Below are 21,341 nucleotides of genomic sequence, written 5' to 3' on the forward strand. Positions count from 1 at the left end.
TCAAAATATTCTGATCATTTTCTGAATGGGATGAGGTATTAGGAAAATGTGGTGTCTGTCAGTATTGTGCTGGGTTGGAGAGGCAAGTAGCAGATTGGGGTAGGAATGGGTGGTTGTGGCAAGCTTACTTAATAGCTTTAGTTTATATTTTGATATTTGAGCATGTACATAGAAATGTCAGTTTGATGACCAATAACTTTACCTTATACCAGATTTGGGATACCAGTTTCTTTCTAGTATCTTGACTATTGACTACTGAAGAAATTTAGGGCCTACCTCTTTTCCTTAGCTCATGTAACCCAGCTTTTGATTTCTGCTGAAACTTATTGCTGATGAAGAAAGTTAAAGTTTCTGAAAATTGCAGCACAATTAAAATATATCTAAGATATCTCTGTTATGTGTGTATATAATGTATATATTTATATCTGTATATGTGTGTATAATACCACAAGGTTGATCAACTGTATGATCCTTAATTTCCCAAGTATTCAGATGATTATTGTGTAGTTCTTGTTTTATTCGCTCATGGGATGTGAGTGACACTGGCTGGGCCAGCAGTTATTGCACTGTCTCTTGTTGACCCTGAGAATGTGGTGGTGAGCTGCCCAGGGATGGAACAATAAATGCTGGCCCAGCCTGTGACATCCATGTCCCATGAGTGAATTAAAACAAAAGTTAGTTAAACCACATTGGCATGGTGGTTCAGTGGTTAGCATTGCTGCCTCACAGCACCAGGGTCCCAGGTTCAATCCTGACCTGGGGTGACTGTCTGTGTGGAGTTTGTATATTCTCCCCATGTCTGTGTCGGTGTGCTCTGGTTTCCTCCCACAGTCCAAAGATGTGTAGGTCAGGTGGATTGGCCATGCTAAATTGCCCATAGTGTTAGATGCATTAGTCAGAGGGTCTGGGTGGGTTACTCTTTGGAGGGTCAGTGTGGACTTGTTTGGCCGAAGGGCCTGTTTCCACACTGTAGGGGATCTAATTGATAAACTATGGATGTCTTAATTTAATTTTCAGTATTGTGCCGCTGTAGGGGCATGATTATTTGGGAAGAAATTTCATAAACCCACTTCATGTGGACACAAATATTTGCACTACTAGACACTGGTTTTCTTGCATCAGCCCATCCAAGGTAATTTTCCCAAAGGTGCAATGGGAACAGTAAGTTTTCCTGATCTAAGTTACATCACTGGTCCAGAGAATATTACAGAGGCTTTATGTTTCTCCATAAAGAAGACGAAGGAAAAACGTTTTTCGGCTATTGTTATGGATTATCCAGCAGATCAGTTTAGATCGTGTGAATGCAATCCAAAGACAAGTGCTTTTCAGATCCCCAAATTTTCCATCTTAGAATTTACACTTTAAGGTATTCATCCAATTTCCTTTTGCAAGTTATTATTGAATTTGCTGTCATTGCTTTTGAGATATTGCATTGCACTTTATTGTTTGCAACTGTCATTCAAATTGTCAATATGCATACAGCTCAGTTTCACAAATTATAAAAGATTTGTTGGAAAAAAAACATAATTGCATTCCTTGCCTCTTTTCCAGCATGATTGTTGTGTTGCTACTGAGAGATTGCAACTTGCTTTCATCTAAAAGTCCTTTTATTGCCTGGGAGGCAATTCCACATTCTTTGTTTGCATAACCACCCAAAATGAAGCAGAAATTTTGACAGCCACTATTGTTCATTTGTTTGCATTAACAGAGTTTGATTTAATTTCTGGTCTGTTCAAGTCCAATGAACTATTTTAATTAAAAATGACATGCATTCAATAAATAAACGTGGGTGAGTGAATGGTTTCTTTACTGATGAGAGATTGTCAGTATTGAATTCTAATGCATTTAACTTTGTAAGAAGCCTCAGTAATGTGACCTGACCATTTAGAAATTTTCTAAAGAGGGTTCAAATGCAGCATCAATATACACACGCAAATTATGAGTGTGAAAAGGCCATTCAAGCCAATTGCCTTGTCTGTCATTTAAGAAGTTTGTGGCTGAAGTTCGTGGCTGTCATTTAAGAAGTTTGTTTCTTGTCTGCCCCTTCAACCCTTCTTTATCAAGATTTGGAGATGCCGGTGTTGGACTGGGGTGTACAAAGTTAAAAAATCACACAACACCAGGGTATAGTCCAACAGGTTTAATTGGAAGCACACTAGATTAGATTACTTACAGTGTGGAAACAGGCCCTTTGGCCCAACAAGTCCACACCACCCCGCCGAAGCGCAACCCACCCATACCCCTACATCTACCCCTTACCTAACACTACGGGCAATTTAGCATGGCCAATTCACCTAACCTGCACATCTTTGGACTGTGGGAGGAAACCAGAGAACCCGGAGGAAACCCACGCAGACACGGGGAGAACGTGCAAACACCACACAGTCAGTCACCTGAGGCGGGAATTGAACCCAGGTCTCTGGCGCTGTGAGGCAGCAGTGCTAACCTATCACCTGATGAAGGAGCGTCGCTCCGAAAGCTAGTGTGCTTCCAATTAAACCTGTTGGACTATAACCTGGTGTTGCGTGATTTTTAACTTCTTTGTCAAGATTTGGTGTCTGGCAAGCCACTTCTGAATGCTACCAACATATTTACTTCCTGGCTAAGGAGACCAGGACTGCAAACAGTACTCCAGGTGTGGTTGCACCAGTATACTGTGTATTGGAAGCTAAGCTGCCTTTTGTATTCTCCCGAAATAAACTATAGCCGTTCTGACAGCTTTCGTAATCACTTGTTGTAGTTGCATGTTAACATTTTAGAAACATTGAAAATTGGACCTGGGAAAGCCATTAACCCTTCAAGCTGCTCTGCCATTTCAATATGATCATTGGTGATCATCCAACTCAGGGCTTTCTCTACTTTTCTCCCCTTTGGTCCCTTTAGCCCTAAGAGCTTCAGCTAATTCCTTTAAAAATTTCCTTTATCCGGTCAACTGCTTTCTGTGGCAAAGAACTCCACAGGTCACCACCACTCTTTAGGTGAAGTTTAACTAATGGCAACGAGAAATTATGTTTTTTTTACTTCCAGTTCTACTTATTTTGTGATTCATGCACAAGAATGCCCAGATCCCTCTCTGTCCCAGAGCTCTGTATTTTCTCAGCAATTAAATAATGAGCTTATTTTAATGCTTTTTGTCAAAGTGGATAATACATCTTTCTACAGTATACTTCACTTGCCCCAATCATTGCCTACTTACTTTCCCCAGCTATATCTCTTTCCATCCTCTTTATGTCCTCTTCGCAACTTATTTTCTTACTTATTATTGTGTCCACAGCAAATTTGGCAACTGTACTTTCAGACCCTTCATCCAATTAATTTATTTAAGTTGGAAGAAATTGAGGCCACTGCTCTGATCACTGGGCACACTCAATTCTTCCATGGAGTTGTTGTTAACAGTCTTGTACACCACTTCCAGAAGTGATTTCTTGCCTTTATCATTTATCATCACTATTCAAACCACTACTACAACCTGATTTCCGAAACTTTTGTGGTCATTTTGCCTTGTGTTTTCACCAGTGTTAATTAACAGAGCCAACCCTCCATTTTTCTAGCTTCCTTCCTCCCTAAATATCATGGATCCTTTGATATTCAGATCCTGATCAATGCCTTCCCACAACTATGAACCTGTGGTGGTTAACAACATCATACACATTTTTTAAAGTTGTGATATCAGTTCATCTGTTTTGTCTTGAGTGCTGCATGCAGCAGGTCTGGCATCATCTGTGAAGAGAAATCAAAGTTAGCATTTCAAATCTGGTAACCTGAAATGTTAACTCTGATTTCTTTTCACAAATGGTGCCAGACTTGCTGAGCTTTTGCAACAACTTCTGTTTTTGTTTTTGATTTACAGCATCCGCAGTTCTTTCAGTTCTCCTTTGTCATTTTGTCCCTTTCTTGTGTAACCTTTAGCATTATCTATTCATTTACTCTTAGATGCCGATAGTCTATTTCTTCCTGTCATGGTCTGTTGATCAATTTAAACATCTTTCTCTCTTCCTGTGTGTCTCCACTTTCCACATCGCCCCAAATTTGTTCCTTCATTGCTTTTCCAAAAAACAATCTTGAATTAATATAGGGGTCTCAGGCTGTCCAAAGTGAATCATGTTTCACCTAATGCTCTGAAGTGTTGGTTTTATATGACCTGTAGAATTGCCATTTCTGCGCACAGTTAAATCTCACTGATGAACGGCCAGTCAATCTGTTTATTGACAGTGTAAGTTGAGGAATATCTCCCCCAAAGGTCAAACTTCCAAAAATGTATTACTTGATAAACACAGAAGCAGAAGTGAAGTTAAAGTAATGGAAATAATTTTGTAACACTCGTGTTAATATATGGTGGTTGCAATTCTGATACTATACAGCAATTTATTTCTTACAGCTTTACATAGTCTTGAGCTTTATTTACAAAAGACAAAAGTTATGTTCTATTATTTTACTTTTTTACATTTAGATGATTTTTAAAATTAGAAATAAATTAATCCTTTTCTATAATTGTTTGCTGGTGGATTCAGTGTGATTGGAATGTAATAGGGAGAAATCCAAACTGATAGGGCTACAGGTGAAACCAAAACAACTGACCATGTTGTAGCACCATCTTCAAACTGATCTCCCCACAAATACAAATCTCTGCTGAAATTATAAGACCATGAAATTGCCCCATACTAAATACAACTTCTAATAATGCAGGTGACTTTTCTATATTAAAATTATTGATATGGAGTAAATATGTTGCTACTTACAATATGTTTTATCCAATACAGTGACTGCAGGAAGTGTGAAACGTAAACAAAATGCCAGCAATAGTCAACAGCTCTGGCATCGGTAGGAAAATAACAGTTGAATATTCAGTTCGAGGACCTCTTCAAAACTGAAGATAAACAGAAATGCAATAAGTTTTGATTTGGAGATGCCGGTGTTGGACTGGGCTGCACAAAGTTAAAAATCACACAACACTAGGTTACAGTCCAACAGGTATAGTCCAGCAGCGCTCCAAAAGCTAGTGCTTCCAAATAAACCTGTTGGACTGTAACCAGATGTTGTGTGATTTTTAACTGAATAAACTTGGAGCAAGTGAAAGCAGGTAGGGGGAAAGATGAACAAAAGTTTAAGCCTCTGATAGGTTAGAGGATGGGAGAGATTAACTGGATTCCAGTGAAGTGAGTTCATTGCGATCAGCTAAAGAAAAAAAGCAGAGTAAGAGAAATACTTTTTTACTCAGACCTGTTCAGAGTCACTTTCACTGGAATCCACAAAGGGAGCAGCAGAGACAATCCCTGAGGAAACCACATTCTCTTTATATGACACTAGCTGTCAGGCTCTGATGAACAAAACCTTTTATGTCCCAAAATGTCTCATTTTGCTAATTTGGGTATACACAGGTATGGGGTGAACATGCAGCCAAAAGTGTGATGAATAAGGTAAACAGATAAGGGATGAGGCAACGGGTAGGAATGGTTGAGATAAATGGACAAGGCAATAGAATGGTAACTGGGCGAGGTAACTGGGTAATAAGGTATTAGTTTCCAAGTTATTAACATGCAGGTGGATGAAATCTGGAGTGGCTGAGTGTTATGTTGATAGTACAGAGTCATAAAAATGGGGTTCCATTGCTGACCAGGAGATTTAGACCACACAGTCTACAAACATAAAGCTGTAACTTTTGGCTGGGTTCAGAATGGAAATGCAGAAATGTATTTGTCTATTTTGCTTTAAGCAACTAAGACAACACACTGATGTGGATAGGCTTTGCATGCTTGCACTGTTTGACATTATTCAATAATGATCAGCTTCACTATTGGTACAAAGTGCCCCAGTCATACTTCTTGTTCACTCAAGTGTTCAGTGTTTTTGTGGAGTAAATGAAACAGAACACCAGCAAAAAAAAAACTATTTCAGCTCAGAGAGGGAAACCGTTGTTATATTTTTGGGTTAAATGAGTGAGAATTAAGTATGAAGCAATGTGCGTACATTTCTACATGTGAAATATTCAATTCACTGCTGGAAATGGTTTGTAATGAACAATGACTGTAAAGTTACAGTGGTGCTTCTTTTTCCCATCCTCTTTATAATGTTTTCATGTCACTTATCATTTAATTCATCTTTTTTTGTTAAATGAAGCTAACAAAGTCACAATCCTACTTTTGCATTCTATTGCAGGAGATACAGTTGGAATGTGTGGTGACCCTGGTTCTCCAGCACATGGTGTGAGAGAAAAGAATGAATTCTGGATTAAGAGCACTGTGCGTTTTTTTTGTCTGATGGGATATATTCTGCATGGCTCTGCTGAGAGGATTTGCCTTCCCAATGGCACCTGGTCAGGGAGGCAGCCAGAGTGTAAGGGTAGGTTAAATCTGTAACTTTGTTACCTTGAAATGCTTGTAAATAAAGGTTTTCAAGCTCATTCTGTCTGAAATGAAGAACAAAATGCAAAAGTTCAGATTTTCACAATCTGGACTTTCCAAAAGACAGGTGGGAAGTGGATTAACAAAGAGTCATACAGCACAGAAACAGACTCTTTAGTCTAACTCGTCCACACTGACCAGATATCCTAAACTGATCTAGTCCCATTTGCTAGCATTTGGCCCATATCCCTCAAAACCCTTCCTATTCATGTACCCATCCAAATGCCTTTTAAATGGTATAATCATACCTGCCTGCACTACCTCTTCTGGCAGCTCATTCCATACATGCACTACCCTCTGCATGAAAATGTTGCCCGTCAGGTCTCTTTTAAATCTTTTCCCTCTCACTTTAAACCTTTGTCGCTTAGTTTTAGACTTTTCTACCATGGGAAAAAGATCTTGGCCATTCACCATATCCATGCCCCTCATGATTTTATAAAACTCTATAAGGTCACTCGTCAGCCTCCAATGCTTTAGGGAAGAAAGGCCCAGCCTATTCAATCCCTCATCAAAGCTCAAACTCTTCAATTCCAGCAACATTCTTGTAAATATTTTCTCAACCCTTTCAGGTTTGAAAATATCTTTCCTACAGCATGGAGACCAGAATTGAATGCAATATTCTGAGAGTGCCGTCACCAATGTCCTGTACAGCCAAAACATGATGTCCCAACCCCTACATTCAAGCACGGAACAAAAAAGGCAAGGATGCCAACTACATTCTTCACCATCTGGTCCACCTATGACTCCTCTTTCAAGGAACTATGCATCTGCACCTCTAGGTCTGTTTGTTTGGCAACAGGACATGTATAGGTCTTGCCCTGGTTTGCCTTACGAAAATGCAACACCTCACATTTATCTAAATTAAACTCCATTTGCCACTCCTCAGCCAATTGGCCCATGTGAATAAGGTCCCATTATACTCTGAGATAGCCTTCTTCATGCAAGTACTGCAAGCAATTAGGAAGGAAATTTACATGTTGGCTTTTCTTACAAGGGAATTGGAACATAAGAACAAAGAAATATTACTTCCATTCAGCTGTGATGTTCTGAGACCATACCTGGAATATTAATGTAAGGAAGTACATACTTGCATTGGACAGTGCAGAAAGGCTTTTATTTTGGTCTCTAGAATGAAAAGCTTTTATTCTTTGATAGCAGACTGACTAAAGTGGATCTTTTGTTTGGAAATAAGAATGAAAGGTAATCACAGTGAAATGTGTAAGGTTCTGAAGGAGCTTGATCGGGTAGACAATGAGATGTTTCACCATCTAGACTGAGAATTAAAAGGCTGATCGTTTAGCATTAAGGTGCGGAGAAATATGTTGACTAAGAGGATTTTGAATCTTTAACATTTTTTGCCTTTGAGTATTATGGGTGCTTCGGAATGTAATTAAGGCAAAAATAATCAGACTTCTAGTATCTCAGAGAATCAAAGGAAATGGCAAACAGACAAGAAAATGGACTTGAAGCTGAAGATCAGCAACAAACGTATCAAATGGTGTTATTTGTTGTGTTCTTACCTTAACTGTGCAGCATTGCCATCCAACTGCATCATAGTGTTCACCTTGACATGTACTCAAGTCTCCATGGTGAATTTTGAACCTATAATGTTTTGCCGTCGCAGCTAGAATTTTACTTCTGACCCATTACTAATACCTAATTAAATATAACACTAAACAACACTTCTCCTACTAAATTTGTGCTCTGCTTAAATTTGAACTGCAATTAGGCAGACTATTGATTGTACTTTGAATGTTTTTTTTCTAACCAGTTGAATTATGCCAGAGTTTTCATTGCAAGCACTTTCACTTCTGCTGCATGCATCACATTTCATTTTGAGCATTTTCTACAGAACAATATCAAGATGATATGTTGCCTGATGGAGCAGAAGTCAGAAGCTAAGCGCAGTTTTCAATATTTGCTCTCAGCATTACTGTAGCAACCTTTGAATGTGTAATGAATTAACAGCCTCAATTACTTTAGTACAAAACATCTTTCATTATCAATCACATATAGACAGGTGCTATCCATATTTGTATCATTAATATTCATTTTTAAAATGGTCATGTTTTCGTCTGTTCTGAGTGGTGATTCTGACATTGATTCTCTGAGTGAAATCCCAGGGTCACAATAGATTCCTGGCTCATACTTCCTGACATTAGTGAGCCGTTACTTAATTTCTTGCTTACTGACAAAATTCTAGCAACTTGCTTTACCACTTGATTTCCTTCAGTGGACAAGGTTGAAAATGAATAAGTTGGCCTGAAGTTATAATTCAATGGATGATCCTTTACTGCCTGTTTCATGATCCCTTGAAATTTTATCCCCAAGGGAAAATAAGTCGAAAAGTAGAATTTTAACCCATAGTGACTAATTTTGCAAGGTTAATAATAATATTAGCACTTGGAATCAGTGTTGGCAAATTTCTTCCTTGACATACACTGGAAAGTGTACCCAACAACATCAGCACAGGTCAGTCACATTCTTGTTATCTTGGTCTGCACCTGAATGGCTGAATGAATAAGCAAATGTAGATTTTAATGGCTGTGTGAACACACTTGTCAAATGTGACTTTATGATCATTCGATCCACCCATTGCAAATCATAATCACAAATTTTAAATGATGTCAGGCCCAAGGGATGCTGCACACATCTAAAGGGATCTCCTGTTTTGTTGGACAGGAATCACTAAATTAATCACTTGACACCCAGGTCCACTTTTAGCATCAATGCACTTATTGTTTTACATCGGTCATAAGAAACTACTCCATTGAACAATGGGAAACATATACATTTGCTTTTAGCCCAACTTTGGCTGTTACAAACCAACTGTATTTTTAATTGATTATCTATAGGTAGATTGGCCATGCTAAATTGTCCGCAGTGTCTCGCAATGCATAGCCTAGGTAAATTAGCCATGGTAAATGCAAGGTTACAGGGATAGGATAGGGGTCTGGGTTGGGGTGGGATGCTTTTCAGAAGATCGATGCAGACTCGATGAGCCAAATGGTTTCTTTTCATACTGTAAGGATTCTGTAATACACATCCAATCAGGTGAGTGCCTATGTGAACAGTGTATGGACAGTTTTAATGCCAACTCATGGTGTTTACCAGTCCCCCTAATCAATTATCATTGGCCTTTACAATACCTCTTATTCAAGCACATTCCAGACAGCACTCCCTTGTTGATAAGAGGGGTCTCTTCAATTTGCCTTAGAATGAACTTTCATAGCAATACTGTTATATCCCATAATAGCTCAATATTTAAAACTCTATTTTAATATTTGATAGGGTGCTACACTTTGTTATATTACTTTGTTATAGAATACATTACATGGCTATACAGGCCATGTTTTGCTATGTCACATATTATGGTGCTGTGCGTAGGTCCATTATAGTACTCCAAACAAACATCTACGACTGTTTCTGTGTAACAGAGCCTTTTGCATACATTTCACAGGGGCCTGTTATCTTTGTCTAGTTACCTTGCATTTACTCCCACTATAAAAGCATCTAATTACTCTAGCTTATAGATTGGCTTGAAACAGCAGACTGTGCAAGTTTCTGTTTCAGCTAAAAATCATCAGCCATGTTGTATCAATTGAGAACCACTTTCAGCCATTTCATGCTGCTTTAGCCATGGGCAGCACTAACAGTTCCATTTAGCTCATTATCTGGTTAGTGTTTGTAATTCAGGTTGACTGGCTATTTTGGTGGTTGCAAACTTCATGACAAATAAGTATTTGGCGATGAAAGACAACTTCTGCTCAGGGGATTTTGCACAAACTGCCAGCAATGTTCTTGTGCTGTTTCATCTTAATTGTGGTTGGATTGGTGGATGTGACAGAACATCAAGCAGGAGGGGAGAAGGCACAGCTATGAAGCAAAGAAGAGTAAGTTTCAAGAAGAGAAGGCATGACATCTTAACTCGCAAGAAGTAAGAAGTAATATTCCCGTCACTTCTGCTTCAATGGGAGGCTTCAGATCCCAGTCACTTGTGGAAGCAACTAACTCCAAGCCTGAAGCCAGGTCACACATTATATTACTTATAACTCTGAAAGTAACTTTGGTCCCAAATTTATGTGTGTTAGGATCACTCCAAGCTGTAAGAATTGATAAACTTTTTTAAAAAATTGGCATATCATACCAGTGATGGATGCCCACTTTTCCAAGCCAAATTAATTCATCACTTATCTCTGAAGGTTGAAAGACAGGATGAAAGAACAGTAGATTTTGTTCACACTGACCCATTCCCCAACAACAGGATGCTCCAAACAAAGACACAGGTGAAAAATTTAACTGGAATGCCCTAATTCCGCCTATATGCATATGCAGTTTGTACATGATAGCATAAGTTAAACGATCTCATGTCTCCCTGATTTCCTTGCATTTTTAGAAGCTTTTGTCTTGTACCAAGTTGGGTGTCTGGTTGGCCACTAAGGAACAAAGGATATTGCTTAAAATTCAGCTTGTTGTATCTTTTAGAAGTCTGAGCGCACAACTTTTTTTTTGCAAGCAATCAACTTCTTAAAACAGAGACTTCTTAGATAGCATTGAAAGATGCAACATAACCACGAGGGACTCTCTAGATTTGTTATAATGTGATACAAAGAGGAAAACCTTTTTAATGGTTGGGGAGGAAGCTATCACAATGCAGGAACAGAGATAAAAGATACCAGTGAATAGCTACTAGAGCTTCATCCAACATTTTATTTGAATCACCTATTCTCAGCTTTATCTTTGGTTCAAACACAATCAGACCTAACTCTCCCAATCTCGAAATTAATACTGCAAATTTAACCAGTATGGATAGTTTCATCACATCATCTGACACCACAAACGACCAATCCAAAGAATCTGTGTAACAAGAAACTGGGTCAAAACAGTCTATTTTCAAATAGATTCAAACAAATTGCCTTCCAGTATGCATGCATAAACTATTAAAAATCCTTATAAACTGAATAAATGTCACATGAGATTCCCATGCTAATAAGAATTATTGGTGGCACTTCTAAATTAAAATTCTTTACTTTAAAATGCTGTCATCCTTGAGATATAATTCAGTGAAACTAAGCACTAATCATTGCACCAAAGGTCTTCTGGATAATTAAGCATGTAATGCTCGATATAATTATGGTGTACAGTTTTATTGGGAGGAATACAGATCCATGAATCTGGCAGAGAGTTCCACACTCTCCATATTTTCTACCCAATAATGCTCCATCAATTTTAAGCTATCCATCAAGTAGAGAAAGTTTCATCAAACCCTCAGAAAGGACATTATGATGAAGGGCTTTTGCCCGAAACATCAATTCTCCTGCTCCTTGGATGCTGCTGTTCTTTTCCAGCACCACTCTAATCTTGACTCTGATCTCCAGCGTCTACAGTCCTCACTTTTGCATAATTAATTATAATTTGTTTGGAACTAACTTTCATAATTTGGGAAAGGTCCCCATTCCTACAGTCTTCTCCAATTAGATGAAGTAAAACTGCAACTGAATGAATTGATCTCAGACCATTCTAATACTAAATACCCCTTTCTAGTATGTATTGTGTGGCAACATGATAAGAGTTTGTTCAATGTACTCAAGATCTAATAAAATAATTTCTATTAAGCACACATATTGAAGTTTCTATTATTTGGATTGCTTTTGAACACCCAACAACCAAAGAGGAATTTTGCATTTTCCTGTTCATTATGAGATGAGCTATTTTGCCTCTCCCAGAACTAACATGCAGGTTCAGGGTGTCTGTGCATAATGTTCCAGCATCCTGAATATAGTACAAGCATGACGAAGCAGCTGGTTTTCTTCTGCCACCATTCCTATTTGCTTGCGCAAAATATGTGACCTTCGCTTGAAATATCCAGTAAATGGATCTCGTATCTCTTTCTACATGCATAACAAGCTGTGAAATGCAATTTGAATGGCTTGTAGACTGGGATTGTAATGTCAATTCACATATCTCACAGTTCTGGAAGCACATTATAGTACCAAACTATCGTCTTCCACACTGTGAAAATCACTTCAACTGTTAAAACTGTGTTATTGTACTTGACTATCTGGCTTAGAATATTCTTTGTTTCACAGCATTGTTGCTGCGCTTACTCACAAAGAATAAATATTGTTTTGAATGTAATGTATTTCATGAATTTATCATCTGTGAGTAATGCACAAACATCTGAAGATTAGAGAATTTAGATGGCAAATATGTGAGCTGACCGACAGATAAGTAAAGATTTGGGTGTCTCGATTCTTAGCATCTCGTATGTTGGGATAGGGGTTGGCTTTGGTGTCAGGGAGCACTAAGTACAAACTCTTTCTAATTAGCAAACCCGAGCTGCCTCCATGGTTGGACTGTTGGACTCATTTCAGTTGAATTCCTGAAAGCTGCTGGTGAATTGTCCCTGAAAATGGGACCATTGTTAGCACTATGGTATCCACCCGGTAGATGAGAAAGGTGCTTTTTGAGGGCTTTTTGAGTTTGTCTTATCATAAGAATTAAAAAAGTTACAGATCATATTGAACTTGAGCTGTTAGGATTTGCTAGGTGAGCACATTTCATTGTCTGTATTTACAACAAAATCCTGAATAACCATTATCTGCTTTCTGCCAAATAGAAATTAGAGGAATGCTTTTTTTTATGCTTTTTCACGATCACACAGTACAAGTCACTGGAGTCATTGATCTGTGAGTGCATGAGCAACCTGACTGATAGAACTTTAGATCAGTGTGCAGTCAAGATTCTATGAACTGAATTGCTAAGGATTTTATGACATTATTAGATTGTTCAAATTAAATCGTTGTTGCATGATTAACATAGCACGTGTTAATTGGATCTTCATCTTTGCTTAAGAACCCTTTTATTTGCAGCTGAGTGAGAAGGAAAAGCTGCAAATTCTGGAAATCTGAAAATCAGACAGAAAATGCGAGAAATGCACAATATGTTGGGCGGGATGAATGATGGCGAGAAATATAAATCTTCTTAAACATTTTTCTTGATACGTCTGCTGAAAAATCAACCCAATATATTATGTCCTAATTTATTGTTTAGCCTATCTAACCTTGTTTCGCCCAATGTATTTCACTTCTTTTTATAAATTTGTAGAGTTTTTACATTATTTAATTATTTGTCCATGATTCGCTTTTCATCTCAGCATTCACTATAATCCTTTACAAATTCATGCTCCACTGATGTTTTGCCCATTAGAAGTGGAAATTGGAAATTTAGGCATGGATGTTAACACATCCACCACATCCCTTAGATGCCTGCTGACCTCTTGCTACTTTGTACAACTGATTCCTAAATCAAGCTGAACTTGATCATTCTGTGGTTACAGTTCTCCTGGGAGTATGCTGCAAATTTCAATTTCTTGTCTCCTATCTAAGCATGTGATAAGCACCAGGTCAGATTTGAGCACTGCTTTATCTGACCCTCTTGAAACATGTAATGATGATGTATTGCAATGACCAAACTTCAATATTAACATTTCGATTTTCTCAGTTTATTTATGGCTGGTTAAAATTTCCCCATGTATCTAACTTTTCTGATGCATTCTTTTCAAATTAAATCTCCTTATTAACAGATCTCCTTTTAATGATCTGATGGTCTGTGGTATGCGTGTCTTAATATAAGCTTCTTTTTGCTCTTAACAAAAAAAAACTGCAGATGCTGTCAATCAAAAATAAAATCAGAAATTGCTAGGAAAAAACGCAACAGGTCTGGCAAAGAAAGCAAAGTTAACATTTCAGGTGCAGTGACTATTCTGACGATGGGATCTGACATGTTAGTTCGGCTTTCTCATGACTGATGCTGCCAAAACTGATGTGTTTTTCTAGCAGTTTATAGATCATAGAACAGTACAGCACAATACAGGCCCTTCAGCCCTCAATGTTGTACCAACCTTTTATTCTACTCAAAGATCAAACTTAACTACTTACCCTCCATTTTACAATCATCCATATGTCTATCCAAGAATCGCTTAAGTGTCCCTAATGGATCAAACTCTACTACCACCGCAGGCAATGCACTCCACGTACCCACCACTCTCTGTGTAAAGAACCTACCTCTGACATTGCCACTAAACCTTCCTCCAATCACCTTAAAATTATACCCCTCATGATAGCCATTTCAGCCCTGGAAAAATGTCTCTGGCTATCTACTGTATCTATCCCTCTCATCACCTTGTACACCTCTAACAAGTCACCTCTCATCCTTCTTTGCTCCAGTAAGAAAAGCCCGAGCACCTTCAACCCTTCTTCGTAAGATATGCCCTCCAGTCCAGGCAGCATCCTGATAAATCTCCTCTGCACCCTCTCCAAAGCTTCCACATCCTTCCTGTAATGAGGCGACCAAAACTGAACACAATATTCCAAATGTGGTCTAACCAAGGCTTTAAAGAGCTGCAGTATAACTTTGCAGCTATTGAACTCAATTCCCCTGCTTTAATGAAAGCCAATACACCATACGCCTTCTTAACAAACCTATCAACTTGGGTGGCAACTTTAAGAGAACTATGGACGTGGACCCAAGATCCTTCTGTTACTCCACACTGCCAAGAATCCTGCCTTTAACCCTGTAATCTGCATTCAAAGTCAATCTTTCAAAAAGAATCACTTCACACTTTTCCAGGTTGGACTCCATGTGACCCCTCTCAACCCAGCTCTGCATCCTGTCAATGACCCATTGCAACCTACAACAGCCATCCACACGATCCACAACTCCACCAACCTTCATGTCATTGGAAAACTTACTCACCCACCTTTCCTCATCCAAGTCATTTATAAAAATCACAATGAGCAAAGGTCCTAGAACAGAAACCTGCAGAACACCACTGTTCACCGAGCTCCAGACTGACATTTCATCTACTACCATCCCCTATCTTCTATGGGCCAGCCAATTCTGTATCCATGCAGCCAAATCTTCCTGTATCCCATGCCTCCATACTTTCTGAATGGTGAACCTTATCAAACGCCTTGGTAACATCCATATAAACCACATTCACTGCTCTACATACATCAATGTGTCTTGACACATCCTCAAATAATTCAATAAGACTTGTGAGGTATGACCTGTCCCTCTCAAAGCCATATTATCTCTAATAACACTATGCTTTTCCAAATAATGATATATCCTCTCCAATAATTTGCCCATCACTAACATAAGACTTTGGATTAGTGGTGCTGGAAGAGCACAGCAGTTCAGGCAGCATCTGAGGAGCAGCAAAATCGATGTTTTAGGCAAATGCCCTTCATCAGGAGCTGACATAAGAGTGACTGGTCTATAATTCCCAGGGTTATCCCTACTACCCTTTCTTGAACAAGGGAATATAACTTACCACCCTCCAATAATCGAATACAACACCAGTGGACAGTGAGGACGCAAAGATCATTGTCAAAGGCACAGAAATCTCTTCCCTCGTTTCCCATAGTGTCTGTGATGGTAAAATATGTATATATATCAAGAGTTATAATGACTTTGTTGAATATTTTAGTACTATGTTATTCACATCTAGCTCTTAACTTATGGGATATAACATATATGGTTAACACTGCTACTACACAGTGCCAAGAATACATGGTTCGATTCCATCCTTGGGTGACTGTGAGGAGTTTGCACGTCCTCACCGTGTGAATTTCCATCAGCTGCTCTGGTTTCCACCCACATTCCAAGATGTGCGGGTTAGGTGGGTTGGCCATTCTGAATTGTCCATAGTGAAAGGAATGTGGAGGCAAGGTGAATTAGCCATGGTAATTCCGGGGTTAAAGGGCTAGGGTAGGGAGCTGGGTCTGAGTGAAGGACTCTTTGGATGACTCAATGAGCCGAATGGTCTCTTTCCAAAATGTGGAGGTTCTATGATTCTGTGGACATAAGTATTGACTTATCAGATATAAGTATCACGTTGAAAGCAAGAGCCCAACAGATCTGTTTCACTTTTACTCTCTTGACTTCAGTCTACAATGATTCAGCTTTAGCAGCTAACATGCAAATATTTAATTTGATGCAATGCCTTCCTGAATCTCTATTGTCACTTCTTTGCTTGCTTTGTCTGATAAATCTTCTAAAATATTCTGTGGCATAATTCGTCCACCATTCTAACCATAATTCCATCCAAAATCACATTTACGTTTTAGAGAGTCATAGAGTCATAGAGATGTACCATATGGAAACAGACCCTTCGGTCCAACCCATCCATGCCGACCAGATATCCCAACCCAATCTAGTCCCACCTGCCAGCACCTAGCCCATATCCCTCCAAACCCTTCCTATTCATATACCCATCCAAATGCCTCTTAAATGTTGCAATTGTACCAGCCTCCACTACTTCCTCTGGCAGCTCATTCCATATATGTACCATCCTCTGCGTGAAAAAGTTGCCCCTTAGGTCTCTTTTATATCTTTCCCCTTCTCACCCTAAACCTATGCCCTCTAGATCTGGACTCCCCGACCCCAGGGAAAAGACTTTGCCTATTTAGCCTATCCCATGCCCCTCATAATTTGTAAACCTCTATAAGGTCACCCCTCAGCCTCAGATGGTCCAGGGAAAAGAGCCCCAGCCTGTTCAGCCTCTCCCTATATCTCAAATCCTCCAATCCTGGCAACATCCTTATAAATCTTTTCTGAACCCTTTCAAGTTTCACAACATCTTTCTGATAGGAAGGAGACCAGAATTGCACACAATATTCCAACAGTGGCTTAACCAATGTCCTGTACAGCCGCAACAATGCCTCCCAATTCCTGTACTCAATACTCTGACCAATAAAATAAAGCATACCAAATGCCTTCTTCACTATCCTATCTACCTGAGACTAACCTCTAGTTATTCTCAGTCAAGTTGGGTGACTGAGGCGACTGTTCACCCAAGCAGTGAAAGTGATAAATGGTTACAGAATTGAGATGATTAATTTCAATCAGACAATTAGCTTTTGAAATAGTTTGTGTCTAAAATAATGAGCACGATATACTTCAGACATTATAATAGATACAAATTTCTACATTGATTTAAAATTTTACAATGTAGTAATATGTGATTTGATTGTTTTCTATGTATCCATTTATCTGAGCAAAAGAAATAACTTAACAAAGTTTGGGATGATGTTAATAAAAATAGTTAATTATGACTTCGCGGATATTCAGCAGTTAACTGTGAGACACTTTCTGACTGTGATGGACAAAGCTAATATGACTTGCAAATTACAATGGCAGATGCATTCAGAAGTGCTCCTTGAAAGGGAGATTAAAATGGTAGTCAGTAATTATGTGTGAAATATTTAAAAGCACAAATTCAAAGCAAGTGTTATTGAATTTTTCATGAAACTTCTTTTTTTTAGTCATTTATTTAGTCATAGTGCAGGTTCATGGTTCCTTGAAAGTGGTGTCCCAGGTAGACAGGATAGTGAAGAAGGCATTTGGTATGCTTGTCTTTATTTGTCAGTGCATTGAGTATCGGGGTTGGGAGGTCATATTACGACTGTATAGGATATTGGTTCAGCCACTATTGGATTACTACATGCAACGCTGGTCTCCCTGCTATTGAAGGCTTTTGTGAAACTTGAAAAGATACAGTAAAGATTTACAAGAATGTTGTCAGGGTTGCAGAATTTGAGCTTTCGGGAGAAACTGAATAGACTGAGGCTATTTTCCTTAGAACATTGGAGGCTGAAGCATGACCTTATAGAGGTTTCTAAAATCATGAGGGGCATAAATAGGGTGAATAGATAAGGTCTTTTCCCCAGCATGGGGTAATCCAAACCTAGAAGGCAAAGATTTAAGGTGAGAGGGGAAAGATTTAAAAGAAACATAAGGGGCATTTTTTTTTCTGCAGAGGGTAGTGCATGTATGGAATGAGCTGCCAGAGGAAGTGGTGAAGGCTGGTAAAATTACAACATTTAAAAGGCAACTGGATGGATCTATGAATAGAAAGGGTTTACAGGGATATGGATCAAATGCTGGCAAATGGAATTAGATTTATCTAGAATATCTGGTCTGGAGGGTATGCTTCCATGCTGTATATTTTGACAACTCTATATGTGGGAATGTCAAATGCACAATTTACGTGATGAACATTTTAACACTTTCCTTTGGAATTTTACTTTGTGATCTTTTATATTTTGAGATAGATGAGATTTATACTTTTGCTTCAATGCTTTATTAAGGCTTTAAAATATTCTGAATTTTGATTAAAAAGAGCTCTCTCCAAGTGTAATCTAATACATAAATATTGCAAATGAACAAACAGTCTGAGTATTCATACAATATCCTGAATGTAGATCAGAACTGAAGATCAACATCCTAGATTTTGTGTGGTATCTTTATTCAGTTAGTTAATGTAGACTGTTCAGCAGCTAGATAAGCATGGATAACATTTGTTTCACTTATACTAATGACCTACACTGTTTAATTTAATATTGCCTTTGGAATATTTCCAGCATATTCATGAAGAAACTTTGCCAGAGTACAGTCAAAACTGACACTGAAATTATATTCAATGCATTCACTAACTATTGGTCAAAACTTATTTATTATTAATTACATGAATGTGAATAAATTCACTTTGGAAGAACAGATCTCCAAGTTATAACTTTACCTGTATTCTTTCAACCAATGTTTGTTTAGCTGTCAAGTGTGACAATCCTGGGACACCAGCTAATGGAAAGGTTTATCGCATTGATGGCACATTGTATTCCAACTCGATAACATATTCGTGTCTGGAAGGGTACTTACTCTCTGGCTCAGCTACAAGACAATGCACAGTAAATGGAACATGGTCAGGCAATGCACCGAATTGTACAAGTAAGTCAATGACTGCTGGAATTATCATTTTTTAGCAATAGGGAATAGTTTTGTCCACTGTAAAGTTGCTTTCAGTCTGTGACAGTTCAAATTTCAGGCATAAATGTAAATTTTATGTGATTAAGTCATTTTAAAATGTCACTGACTCCAATAATAGTAATTAGGTATATGACTATTTATTCACATTTATTAACAGATGATTTTAATGTTAAACTATTTATTCTCTGTTTGGATTGGCCTTTGACCATAATACATACACTTGACGAAATTATAATTGAGAAGGAGGTTACTTTAGCATGTATATAACTGGATAAATTATCAGGCCCAGATGATATGTATATCAGGCTACTGTTGGAGATAAGGAAGAAGACTACGGGGTGCTGGCATTAATTTTCAAGTATCCTGTGGACACAAGAAAGGGAACAGAAGACTGGAGGATAGCTAATCTGGTACCATTATTCAAGAAGGATGTAGGAATAAATCATGGAGCCATTGGCCAAGGAGACTAACATCAGGGAAGGGAAACATCTAGAAAATTTTCTGAGGGTCAGAATTAATATCCACTTGGAGAGGCAAGGACTTGATGATAGTCAGCAGAGTCTTGTTAGGATTTATCATGTCTTACAGGTTTAATTGGGTTTTGAGGTGGTGATTAGGTATGAAGGTGGGAGCGGTGAAATTGATGTAATCTACATTGACTTCAGTAAGACTTTCGACAAAGTGTTACATAGCAAACTAGATACCATGGCATCCAGAGCAATTTAACAAGTTGGAACTAAAATTATCTCAGGATCAGGAGGTAGACATGGTAGATGATACAAAGCTTTCAAAAATCTCAAAGAAACTCCCCCAGTTTAGTTTTGCTATCTTTGTGAGCATTATATCTTATTTCATGCATCAATCTCTTCTGTCATGAGAAATGGAGTTCTAAACAAAGCTACTTGCATTTGTTTCTGTGTTTCAATTCTCTTCCTTTCACACTATAATGTCAAGTCTGGTCTTTCATAGTCATCACTTGTGGAGATCCTGGGGTACCAGCGAATGGGATAAGACTAGGGGATGATTTCACGGTCGGACAAAATGTGACACAAATGTGCCAGCCAGGTTACACAATGGGCTCTGAGAACTCCAGGGTCCGTACCTGCTACGGCAATGGCACTTGGAGTGGCTCAACACCACTGTGTAAAGGTAAGAATATTGTGCCAAATGCATCAATTCTTTGACTTATGATTGATCAAAATGCACTCTTTTGAAAAACGATCCAGCAAAGGGAGCTTATCAGCTGTCGGGGAATGGACAGTGAGCCCATGATCTGGCCTTTTGCTGGCTGAAACTTTGTAGATTGCATAGGGTGCGCCTAAAACATACCATAACTAATTTTCATTTCTGGCTTTTGGCCCAAGTTTGAAAATTCAGTCCCGTGAAATTATGTATCTATATCTTCACAACTTTTTGTAAATAACATCATTTAGGCACTTGATAATGATTCAACTTCATTGATGATATCTTTTTGAGGGACCTTTTAGTCAAGGAAATTAAAATACTTGAGACACCAGGTATTCAAAGGAGGTCTTCTTGTATTTTATTCAATGTTAGGCACCAGTGAAGAGGTCTTGTGGCACATTGGGAAACATCCCTGCCATTGGGCCATCGAACTCCTGCTTGAAGTTCCACTTTGAGATTTGAAAGTCAAGGAATGTGAGTGCATAACACATTCAAGCAGTTGAGTATGAACTTGCAATCCTTCTAATATATGCTAGTGGCAGGTGGTAAGAGTGGGAGTGATTCCAAATCAGTCAATGATGGAAAGGAATTGTAGCCTTTAACATCACAGACACTAGCTCCAGGCTGCAACATGTATGTAAAGAATATATTGCTGCAGCATCTCACACGCTTTGCGGGTCAATCACATTAGTGCCAACAGTTTGGGATTTGATTCCTGTCCTCCCTGTGCTGCAGGTCATGGTACCATGGGTCAGGTGTGCCTTTGGGCAGGCAGAAAATTCAAGAATATGCTGTGACATGTTGATATGTTGATATGAAATGCATTTCCAAATAATATGTTTACATAAAGATACTCAGGTCCATTAACAGATTTTCAGTACATTAGCAGATGTGAAGAGCTTGTGTTTGATGCAATTCATTTTT

The 21,341-nt window shown here is 38.5% G+C and overlaps 1 protein-coding gene across 1 annotated transcript in view; it reads left to right on the forward strand.

Moving 5' to 3' along the window:
- Positions 1-21,341, forward strand: part of csmd3b (CUB and Sushi multiple domains 3b) — a 1,933,688-nt gene that overhangs the window by 1,868,238 nt on the left and 44,109 nt on the right. The window contains exons 57-59 of the mRNA XM_072571243.1: positions 6,157-6,339; positions 19,017-19,193; positions 20,202-20,381. Coding sequence (XP_072427344.1) covers positions 6,157-6,339; positions 19,017-19,193; positions 20,202-20,381 — 540 coding nt within the window. The remainder of the gene's footprint in view (positions 1-6,156; positions 6,340-19,016; positions 19,194-20,201; positions 20,382-21,341) is intronic.

Source organism: Chiloscyllium punctatum, chromosome 5 (assembly GCF_047496795.1).
Source record: "Chiloscyllium punctatum isolate Juve2018m chromosome 5, sChiPun1.3, whole genome shotgun sequence".
NCBI lineage: Eukaryota > Metazoa > Chordata > Chondrichthyes > Orectolobiformes > Hemiscylliidae > Chiloscyllium > Chiloscyllium punctatum.